General features: G+C 39.0%; 1 protein-coding gene across 1 annotated transcript; it reads right to left on the reverse strand.

Moving 5' to 3' along the window:
• Positions 1-1,039: 1,039 nt before the first annotated feature.
• Positions 1,040-5,526, reverse strand: DEFB116 (defensin beta 116). The gene is made up of 2 exons (XM_028144593.2): positions 5,460-5,526; positions 1,040-1,263 (listed from the first exon to the last, which is right to left on the reverse strand). Exons 1-2 carry the CDS (start codon positions 5,524-5,526, stop codon positions 1,040-1,042), a joined length of 291 nt encoding a protein of 96 aa, XP_028000394.1.
• Between the last annotated feature and the right edge of the window lie 5,836 nt (positions 5,527-11,362).

Here is an 11,362-nt window from a genome sequence, read left to right on the forward strand (position 1 = left end):
CAATGTAGGGGAAATAGTAGCTAGAGGCAAAGTAAATGGGAAAACCTAAAGACTAGTCATGGTTTTCAACATTAGTGTGAAAGCCAGGGCCATTTCAGCAACATGATAAGCACAAAATCGAGACTTCTCTAAGTGGAGATGAAATTAGGAACATAAAACTTGGAGAATTTACTTGGAAACACTAGTTCTATTAGTTTGGATCCAAAGAAGGGGAGAGATAAGACATTAGCCATGGAAGAGAAGTATACATAACACAATGAAAATTTCATAGCATGTAAAATATTAGTTGTGACTAAGTTTGGAGTGGGAAAACAATATTCTTCAATTCTCAGGAATGAAAAGGACCTTAAAGGTAATCAAGTACAATGTCCAGCTTCTGTTCTATATCCCTAACACTGTGACCACCCTCATCTCTGTTCCACATCCAGAAGTGGTCTCAAAACTGTTTATTCCACAAGCCTGTTCCACTTTCCAACAAACCTCTACCACCTAGAAAATGTTGCCCTCATCTGTTTATCAGATTTCTACACTCTGTTTTATCCACCCATCTGTCGGGTTCTGGTTCTTCCTGAGGAAACCACATCACACCAAACAGACCAGGAAGACTCTCTGGATGTCAAAGGCAACCTTATTGTCTCTGTCCTTATCCTACACTGTTTACTCAGTGATTTCCTCTACACATTCACTGGACATCCAGACTCGATCCAGATGTCACCTTCTCTCTGCGGTCTCCAGAACAAATCACAAGCTGAGCAGAAACATGACCTCCTTCCTTCCTTGGCACCCTGAACATCTACTGAGCTATTATTCTTGCATCTTGTTTGCCCTTTTTTTGGCCAGTGCCCTTTCTTATTCTCCATGGCTCTCCAACTCTCAGCCTAACCTCCCCCTGTCCAATGATGATCCAATGATGACTATTCACAGATGAAAGACACACACATGAGAAGGAATGCATTTTTATGGGGAGGATATTCCAGAATGGGAGAGGAATTGCTCCAGAAGGGGGTAAGGTTGGTGATATTCAAATTTCAGAGTAGCATTAAGTGTTTGTAACTGACAGGTTGGCGCTGGAGTCGGAGTTCTCCTTCACATTGTTAGAACTGGTTATTTTCTCAGAAAATTTCAGGCAGCACTTTTGATCATTGGGGCAGGTTAAGTATTCAATTTCATGTTTTCTGCAGGTGTTTCTGCACATGCCATGGTAAAGTTGGCATGGAATCCAAGGCTCCTTGCTCTTGCCAAAGAAGGATCTGAACAGGCCACCTGGGAAAAACATAGCCATGCTTAGTTTCTCCGTAGCAATGAAAACAGGAGTGCGGAGCATGATTTAACAGAATAAACCCTGAGCATATTAAGAGCACAGGATCTGGATACAAAACCACCTCAATTCAAATCTGCGCTCTGTCATTATAGCTCTTCATCCTTAAGCAAGTCACTTAAGTTCTTGAGCCCACGATTGCATCACCTTCACAATGGACATAATAATTATACCAGCTTCTTAACATTTTTGTGATGATAAAATTAACATATGTAATATGCTCAGAAAAATAACAAAAAATAAATATTAGGCAGTGTTGTTGACATGAGAGTCTTTTCCTTGGGTTCCAGGACTTTAAGGGCTGCCACTGTGAGCACCAATTGGACTTGTCCCAAGTGCCATACAGATGTGTGCTCCTCACACACAACTCTCATCAGAGACTGCCAGGATCTGCTCTGAGGCTGGACACATGTATTCGAGCCCATGAATTACCTTTGTACGTTGAAATACTTGAGCAAACATGTACCATAAGTGCTCACTGTACAAATCTCTACACACATTTTTCTACATATGGCTAAAGCCCATTTGGGAGTATTAATAGCTATGTATAAGTCATCCAGATATGTCCATGTATATATGGGCTCATCAGATGAAAACATTTATCGTCAGCATGCTATAAATATTAGTTATCAATTAGTTACTCATTGGAACCTTCAAAGACAAAGGGGGCATTAGAAAGGAAATAATACTGCCCTAGCTGGCTTGGATCAGTGGATAGAGTGTCAGCTGGCAGACTGAAGGGTCCCGGGTTTGATTCCGGTCAAGGGCACATGCCCCAGTTGTGGACTCGATCCCCAGTAGGATCCCTCCCTTCCTCTCTGAAATCAATAAAACTATATTTTAAAAAATTTAAAGGTATAATACTAACAATCACTGTCATATATTTGGCATCTTCTACATATCAAGCATTTTACAAGTAATATTTCACCAAATCCTTGCAAAAGCCTGCTGTTATCTCCATTCATTAGATGAACACACTGAGACTCACAGAGAGACCTTATTCTGTTTGTATTCTCATAGCTCATGCTTGACCAAGCTAGGATCCTATTTCTGGTCTACATGATATTAAACCCATGCTCTTTCCTCTCTGTCACATTTCCTCTCTATGTGATAGAATTTCTAGGAGAGAGTGGCATATTATTATGTGATGTCTAGACACTGGGCCTTCTGCAGTTTTCAATAGTCCAAAATTCTTAGTTTAGCATTCAATAACTTTTCAACCATCCACATCCACTTATTCCACACCCATTTATCAGCACTCACTCTGTGCCGGGCCCTGCACTCAGTGCTAAGATGCAGAGGTCTCAATGCCCCACCTACATTAGTAAAAACTAGACAAAGCAAGTTTGATGTTATTTCCTTCATGGAAAACAAACAAACACCACTTTGTTAGTTTTTTGACAAGACAAAGTAAAATTTTCCAAGTTTAAGGAAAGTCAGAGAACCGGATGGGAAAGAAAGAAGAAAAGAGCTATTTCATTAGCAGACATCCTGTAGCATTTGGGAACTGGTGTATATGTGAGCTGCCCCAGAAATGGGCACCCGGAGCCAGAGGAGGCACTCAGCTGCTACTGTATCAGCCAGCCTGCCCCTTCATCCATGCTCCAGCATCATGGTACCACTGCATCCCCTACATTAATCCTCGCCTTCATCATGGCAAGAATTAATGAGAACTGCCACTTATGAACCAATCAATCTACTTGTAGGAAAGGGAGATCTGCAGGGGGCCTTCCCAGCGTGACCGCCATGCCCACAGGACTTTTCTTTTCTCCCCAACACAATGGATGGAAGCCAAGGCACCAGGATTTCCAGGAAGCGTAGTCACCAGAAGATAGATAGGAACATAGATAACAAGAAGGATCAGGCAGGCTGCCTTTTCCTCACTCTTTCCACATGGGAAGCAGATCAAGACAATCCCAGGAGGATTCCGCTTAAGGTGGCTAAACAAACAACCAAACCCTGTATTGTCTGTGTCATAACAAACTGTAACACCCACATCAAGTTCATGGCACTTTTGATGATCCCTCCATCTTCAAAATGAGGTCAGAGGAGACCTGCTCTCAAGCCCCCGTATTGCCTCTGATCCTCTGGACCTCTGGACCTAGCCTCCCTGTGGGAGAAATGGGAATGCGAGTGTTTGCACCAGATCAAAAAAATATCAGTTGTGTTTGTGAAGGAGGAGGTTACCAAGGTGTGTCATGCTTTGTAATAACCTAGGGGATTTTTAAGTATCCTCACATCAAGTCTCCAGAGACTGATTTGAGAGGTCTGGGGAGAGGCCAGAGCCTCTGTGCAAGGGTGCTGTGCAAGAGTTTATGAGAAAACACTCATGGGCTTCTGCTAAACGTGAGAGCCACAATCCCGCTAACCTTCTAACATTCACCCACAGACACTCATTTCCCCACATTGGACTTGTTTTAAGAGCAAATGAAAATATAATAAATTTGAAACCAAAGCTTATGCTCCAGACTCTATCCGCTCCATCCAGAGATCAAAATCAATGTGATATATGATTTCTCTGCCATCTGTGCAGCCCACATATGATCCTTTCCCATCCTACTTCTAAGGTTCTTCCTACCTATATGTACTTATTAGGTATAAGTCATTTATAAATTCATTCATTCAATAAACATTTACTAAAACCTACTATGAGGAAAACACTCAGTTCAGTACCAGGAATACATAAATGTAAAAGGCAGAGTCTTGGTTTTCAAACAGTTTAATTTCATTTGTATATGTTTGGGTGATGAAAGGAAAAGATGGCTTTGATTGTTCCAGGAAAGGTTGACCAGAACAGTTCCTGCCCATAAATTCCGCCAGGTGAAAGCATTAAGTAGTTATTAAGGAAGCAACACTATGTACAATTTTTGAAGCATACTTGTTGTTTTTGGCAAACCCACCTGTGGTTTTTATTACTATTCTAGCACGGGAACTGAGCTTTCCTGGACATGAGAAGGATTGTCTCTCAAGTAAAGAAAATAAAACAGGGTGAGAAATAAGGGGTAGGAGAATGTGAAATAGGAAGAAGATGGGAAAGGAGAGGGAGGAGAAAGGGAAGAAGGAGATAGCACTAAACAGTAACTCTAAACTCAGTCCAAGAAAGGAGAAACAAACTTAGTTTTCTATAAGGCTGGGTTGAGACTACTCCCATGTCTCTCTGTAGATGCCAAAGTTTTACAGAAACATTGAGGATACTCCAGACTTCTGATTTCATTTATCCACTCTACTTATATATATTGTTCTTCAGCGCCCCTGAAAATTACACTAAAGAAACTTTTTTAAAGAATTTGAAAATATTACTGGATACTTTTCATCCAGCATTCATTCTCCCCATTTCAGCAGCCACAGCTCTGCTGTGATAAATTTGACTGTCTTACTCAAACTTAACCCCCAAACCTAGGCTAAGCCAATCACCTCCCAGATAACACCCACGTAATGTCCTGCTTGAATAAGACACCTACTTGAACCAAATATCTTACTCCAACTCCCAGCCCTATTTCTCCTGATAACCACCCAAGGCTCAATTATAAAACTTAATACAAATTATACAATTATAAAACTAGCCAAACCACTCAATCCTAATCACAACATCAAGCCAAAACACAAACCAACTACAAACTTCACTCTACCCTAACTCCCAGTTCTACCCAACTCCTCCCTCAGCTCCATGAATGAAAAATACTATTCCGCTCTAGACTACATTAAAACATTAGGTGAGTCCAGTTTTATAAATAGATTTGCTCCCCCCATCTCTTCTTATTTTCCCAATATTACTCTAAGGTTCTATACCACCCCCACCACAACTCACTCTCCAAATTCCAAACTATTGTTGAATTCTCCTACAGCTCTCTCACGCCTGATACATGAGTCAAGCTTCCATCCCAATAATAGCACTTCTGAAAATGCTTCATGCTTCAACACTCCACTATCCTAGGAACAGCAACCTCTTAAGTTTGTCTTGGCAGAGCAGATACAAGGGAGATCTTAACATGAAATGGAGCTTGGAATTCACATCCCACAACCTCCCTGAGATGAGAAAAGGCTTTAGGCAGTGCCTACTATATGTAGTTATCTCAGAGGTCACCAAGATACCTATAGCACATGTAAGACCCCAGAACTTTTTGAGAGAGGCCTGGATTACCTGGAGTCTTATGAACCAGGATCAGAAGGATGGAAATGGTCATTAAATAGGGCTTCATGACTGACATGTCCTGAGAGAATGGAGGGCTGTGTAGCAGGGGACCGAAGGGAGATCATTGCAGCAGAACAGTGTCCTGCTTTAATTTGTTTTGGAAATGGGCCAGGGTTGTGTGCAGTGAACTAAAAGGGATGAGACATCCCTGGGCTCAGCCAGGCAGAAGGGTAATATGTATCACGTATCCCAGCTGGCACTCTAAGTGTGGGAGAACTGCCAGCAGCACCATGTCTAGGTGGACCTTCTTCCCAGGAAGAAGCAGACTAGAGCCAGTTGAATGAATAGATCAACTGATCAATCAATCAATCAATCAAACAAACAATGAGAAGACTAATACATAATTTAAGAAACCAGAAATCTTTTAAAACACATTGGTCTTTATCCTCCTGATAGTAATCCTGTACCAAACATCAGGGACTAACAAAAAAAGAAAAAGACAACGATGAAAGAAGAGATGGGAAAGAAAAAATTAAAGAGGAAGTATAACTGGAGGAAGGGAGGGAAAGACATGAGGCAAAAATAATGGCAACTCATATTTACCATGACTCTACCATGTGTCAGTTTCTGTACTAAATGCCATGGGGTAGGTATGAACACTTACTACAACACTGTGAAGTTGGGTGGTATTTCCTACTTCACAGATGAGGATGAGAAAGTTCGAAGAGATGTTGTAACATTCATATACCGCACATCTAATAAGGCATAGGGCCAAGAATTCAGTATCCATCCCTTAAGAAATGGGAATAACATGATTTTATAGAGGACACCACTATGACTTTTTACTTTAGTGAATTAATGTGCAAGATGGGTGGCTGGTGTCCAGTCTTTCGAATGGAAGTGAGGAAGTGAGTGAAAAGGCTCTTTGGAAAATCTAGGCTAGGCTTTCCACATCTTATCATAAGGCAAATGGAACTAGACTCATCATGTCACTCAAACGTATGGACTTAAAAGTATATTTCTAACTAATATTTAAATGTACATCATTATTCTTTCTATGTTATGTTATTTAGTTGATATTTTTAAGACAGAAAAAACATTTAAAATGTGTGATATGGATATATATATAAAGTAACAGTTAATGTTAAAAATTAGGTATCTTATTGTGCTTTATGTTTTTCTCTCTCATAGGTAAAGTGTTGATAGAAGACAACCAGTTCATTACTCCCATAGTTTCCAATCATACGAGCACATGGACAAAACCAACAGGTATGGATCCTTCAGCCTACATGTGACAGAGTTTCCAAGAAAATGAAAAGGAAGTGATTCAGATCCATCCCAGTAAGTGAATTTGTTCCTTTAACCCCATTAAATCTTTTATCCTGGCACTTTTCAGTCCAACTCTGAAGGTTATTAGGTATCCAGGAGGGTCAAGTGGAGTCATGTTGAAGACTGGGAAGTCCAAGACAGAGGTACCAGCATGGCCCGTTTCGGGTAAGAGCTCGCTCCTAGCTTATTGACGGTGGGAAGGGAGAAAGGAGGTTGATTTGAAAATCATTAGCATGATTAGATGAGAATATTGTGCTTCCCCTTAAGTTATATAGTAAACTGTTGAATATTATATAGTTTATATAGAAACTAGAAGGGAACATATTTAAAATATCTGATCCCTATATTGATTTATATATTAATCTATACTACTATACTTATTGTTAAATATTTGCAGAATCACACCTTGGTACAGATCTTGATAATACTTGTGGTACAATGAAAAGAGGAGAAATATTTTTCATATACAAATACATTTATGTATGTGAAATGTGTGTGCTTGAGGAACAATACTCAGTACGCAAGGCTCTATCTTTCCTCTTCATTCTCAAGTTTGACTTAGCCAATCATGAATCTTTACTATTTCAATCAAATCTTAGGAAAAATGTGTTGAGTTTGCCTGGAAAAACTAACTTGGAATTTACATTAGGAATGTATTAAACTAATAGATTTATTTGGGGGAGATGGATGTTTTAAGTCATCTTATCCTGGAGCATGAATATCTCAATGTCTCTGTCCTTTGTCAGTATGTTAAAGTTTTCCTTGTAGAAGTCATATATGTAGAATCAAAATAAAGTCTAAAGACTTTATAGACCTTTCTGCTAAAGAAAATTATATCTTATTTTACATTGTCTTTTCCACTTAATCATTGGTAACATAGAGAAATGCTATTGATTCTTATAAATTGATCTTATATCCAGAAAACCTATGGGACTGTCATTTGAATTTTATTGGTTTGTCCTTTTTTAAAAATTTTATTTTTATTGTTGAGAGTATTACAGATGTCCCCCATTTTTCCTCCTTTGCCCCCCTCCACACGGCTCCCACCCCACACCAGGCCTTCACCTCACTATTGTCTGTGTCCATGGGCTATGCATATATGCACATAAATTCTGTGGTTAATCTCTTCCCGCTCTGCCCTCTCCCTTCCCTCTGAGATCTGTCAGTCTGTTCCATGCTTCCATGTCTATGGACTTATTCTGTTAGTCAGTTTATTTTGGATTCCACATATAAATAAGATTACATAATAGTTGTCTTTCTCTGACGGGCTTATTTTGCTTAGCATAATAATCTCCGGGTCCCTCCATGTTGTCTCAAAAGGTAAGATATCCTTCTTTTTACAACTGCATAGTATTCCATGGTATAACTGTACCACAGCTTTTTATCCACTCATCTGCTGATGGGCACTTGGCTTGTTTCCAAATCTTAGCTATGGTAAATAATGTTGCTATGAACATAGGGGTGCATATATCCTTTCTGATTGGTGTTTCTGGTTTCTTGGGATATATTCCCAGAAGTGGGATCACTGGGTCAAAAGTCAGTTCCATTTTTAGTTTTTTGAGGAAACTCCATATTGTTTTCCACAGTGGCTGCACAGTCTGCATTCCCACCAGTAGTGCACTAGGATTTTCTTTTCTCCACATCCTCGCCAGCACTTGTTGTTTGATGACTTATTGATGGTAGCCACTCTGACAGGTGTGAGGTATTAGTTTGACCTTTGGTTGATTCTTCATGTAAGTGACTGCATTATCTGTAAGCAATGACATTGTATCTCCACCTTTTCAGTCTTTGCACTTAATTCTTATTTTTCCTAATGGCATGGGCCAGGACCTCCATTGTTACAATAAACATTTGAATGTTAGTGGGAATCCTTGTTTTCCTTCCAATTTTAAAGGAAATGCATCTAAAGTTCCTTGAAAATATATAACACTTGCCCTAAGAGTTTGGCATTTAATATTTAGCTTGTTTAGTAAGTTCTCTTTTATACTTATTTTTTAAAGATATTCTACTAAAATTGTTTTTCTGAAATTTATAAAATATGTCCTCTCGATCATTTAAGGCAGTGATGGGCAACCTTTTGAGCTTGGTGTGTCAAACTTTGCCAAAAAACTGAGCATAACTCGGGTAGTGTGTCACTTTGAGGAAAAAAACTAACTCCAAGACTCTAGTCGCAAATGTTTCATCCTCAGGAGCAGCAAATGTTTCATCGTCGGCATGCGGCCGCCTCAGCGGCCGCGTGTCATCAGAAATGGCTACGTGTGTCAGTGCTGACACGCGTGTCATAGGTTCGCCATCACTGATTTAAGGTAATTATGTAATCCCTTTTTCTATTAAAGTAGAGAATAGTATTGTTTCTGATATGATATCATCACATTTTTAGATATATCTTAACTGATTATAGTATAGTTTTAACACATTATTAAATTTAGTTATTTACAATTTAATATGGAATTTTGGCACATTCATGCAGAGGAGATATGGCTTATAGTTTTCTGTTCTTTATTGTTCATATCTGTTTTTGAAGTCAATATAATATTAACCTCCTAAAATCATCTGGGTAGCTTTTACATTTCTCTTTCTTCTGAAACAACTTGTGTAGACAGGAATTAACTGTTCCCTCAAAGTTTTCAACCTCTGCCCTAGTTGGTTTTGCTCAGTAGACAGAGCATCTGCCTCCAGACCAAAGGGTCCTGGGTTCCATTCTGGTCAAGGCACATACCTTGGTTACAGGCTCCTCCCCCAACCCGGGCCCTGGTAGGGGCTTGTGCAGTAGGCAACCAGTCGTTGTGTTTCTCTCACATTGATGTTTATCTCTGTCTTTCTCTCTTCCACTCTCCCTAAAAGAAAATGGTAAAATTGTCTCCGGTGAGGATTAACAACAAAAAATGTTTGCGACATCTGAGGTGACCGTAAATTCATCTGTAATGAATGTAAACAGGACACATTCGAGAATAAAGAAGAGCATTATTAATAATCATGCGGTGGAAAAGAGGGTGAACAAGGGCTATTCTAAGCAGATCAAACTAGAACTCAATGTTAATACTTTATGAGTGTGGGACTTAGTGGGAGGAGGGAAGGTGCTCAGTTCCATTCAATGTCTTCATGCTTCACAGATCTACTTAGGTTTGGATTTCTTCCAGTGCTACTCTTGATGGATGGTTTGCTTTGAAGTATTTTTCATATTTATTGTGCATATTTGCTCATCATAGAGCAGGTATTTGTCAGCGCACATGGTCAAACACTGTATGTGATTTTATACCCCTTCAACCTCTGTCAATCTAGCATACACTGACTTGTCCTATGGGGATATGTTGAAGACATTCGACCAGCTATTCTTACGGTGGTCCCCTTTCTGATCTGTCTGCTTTTCTGTAGCTTGTTACCAATATACCATGCAAATAGGAGGTTAGTTGTAATGATTTTATTGATTCAGGTTATTATTTTTAACAGAATTGCATCAGAGGTGATGCTGTGTTGTCTATATTGTAACCCATCAGGACTCACTTAATATGTGGCTATCCCTTAATATTCAGACTCATAACTGAATTAAAGTGATAACTGCCTGATCTTTCTATTGAACTGTGCTGGTTTTCCCCTTCTGTATTCAAAGTAATCTGTATGGTGCAACTTTGCCTATACAAACGTCTGGTACCATGTCCATCATTCACTTAGTGGTTTTAACACAAATTATAGTCCTTGCCTGAGACAATAAATTCTTTAGAAGTTGTAGGATACAATTCAGTAAAATAAAACTTTCCCTTATCACTAGAGATACTTGGTTACTGTAAACACAGCTCCTACTGGAGAGACAGGATAAATACTTAATTTATTCAAATTAGTGACTGGTTATCAAAGGAAACAGTTTGCTTAGTGGGTGCCTCAAAAAGTGGCACAGGAGTTTTTCTGGTTATCCCATCTCTAGATATTATTAGATAATCATGCCTTTCCCCTGATTCAATGTATTTCAATCTGTCATATTTAACTTTATTTTGATGTTCAAATTCTCATAATTTTAGCACGTATACATTTCTTCCAGCTGGATCCTGTTCTTTTTACACGACCCCAATACTTTTTTATATCTTGAAATAAAATTATAAATATTTATTAGTGTCTAAATGATAACTTTAAGAAGCTGGTGTGATAACTAGTGCAGTTTCAAAACAGGGGTAAGCATAAACGGTATCTCAAGATATATTCAAAAATCTTTAATATGATACAAAATTATTTTTATTTCTATTGTGATAAAGTCAAAAGACTAGACAGTATTAATGAATGTGTTGCCCACATTCATAAATTAAGGAAATGCTTACATTTTAATTAGAAATTAATGATAACAAAGACATTATTTCTCCATTTTTGTACATAGTCCTCAATTTATGAGCATGGACTGGTGGGAAAAGCTTTGATCTCAGAGTGAAAAAAACCTGATTTGGCAATCTCGTGCTGCCACATTCTTTTCCCCCCACCAGTTTTATTGAGACACAATTAACAGGCAACACTGTATTAGTTTAAGGTGTACAACGTAGTGATTTCACACACACACACACACACACACACACACACACACACGCGCGCGCGCGCCA

This window comes from Eptesicus fuscus, chromosome 12 (assembly GCF_027574615.1).
Source record: "Eptesicus fuscus isolate TK198812 chromosome 12, DD_ASM_mEF_20220401, whole genome shotgun sequence".
Taxonomy (NCBI): domain Eukaryota; kingdom Metazoa; phylum Chordata; class Mammalia; order Chiroptera; family Vespertilionidae; genus Eptesicus; species Eptesicus fuscus.

Bases quoted from the DNA above. Each gene is read 5' to 3' on its own strand.
- DEFB116 (XM_028144593.2), bottom strand. From the start codon at position 5,526: ATGTCAGTCATGAAGCCCTATTTAATGACCATTTCCATCCTTCTGATC. The intron at 1,264-5,459 runs GTAATCCAGGCC...TGTTTTTCCCAG, and splicing joins CCTGGTTCATAAGACTCCAG to GTGGCCTGTTCAGATCCTTC.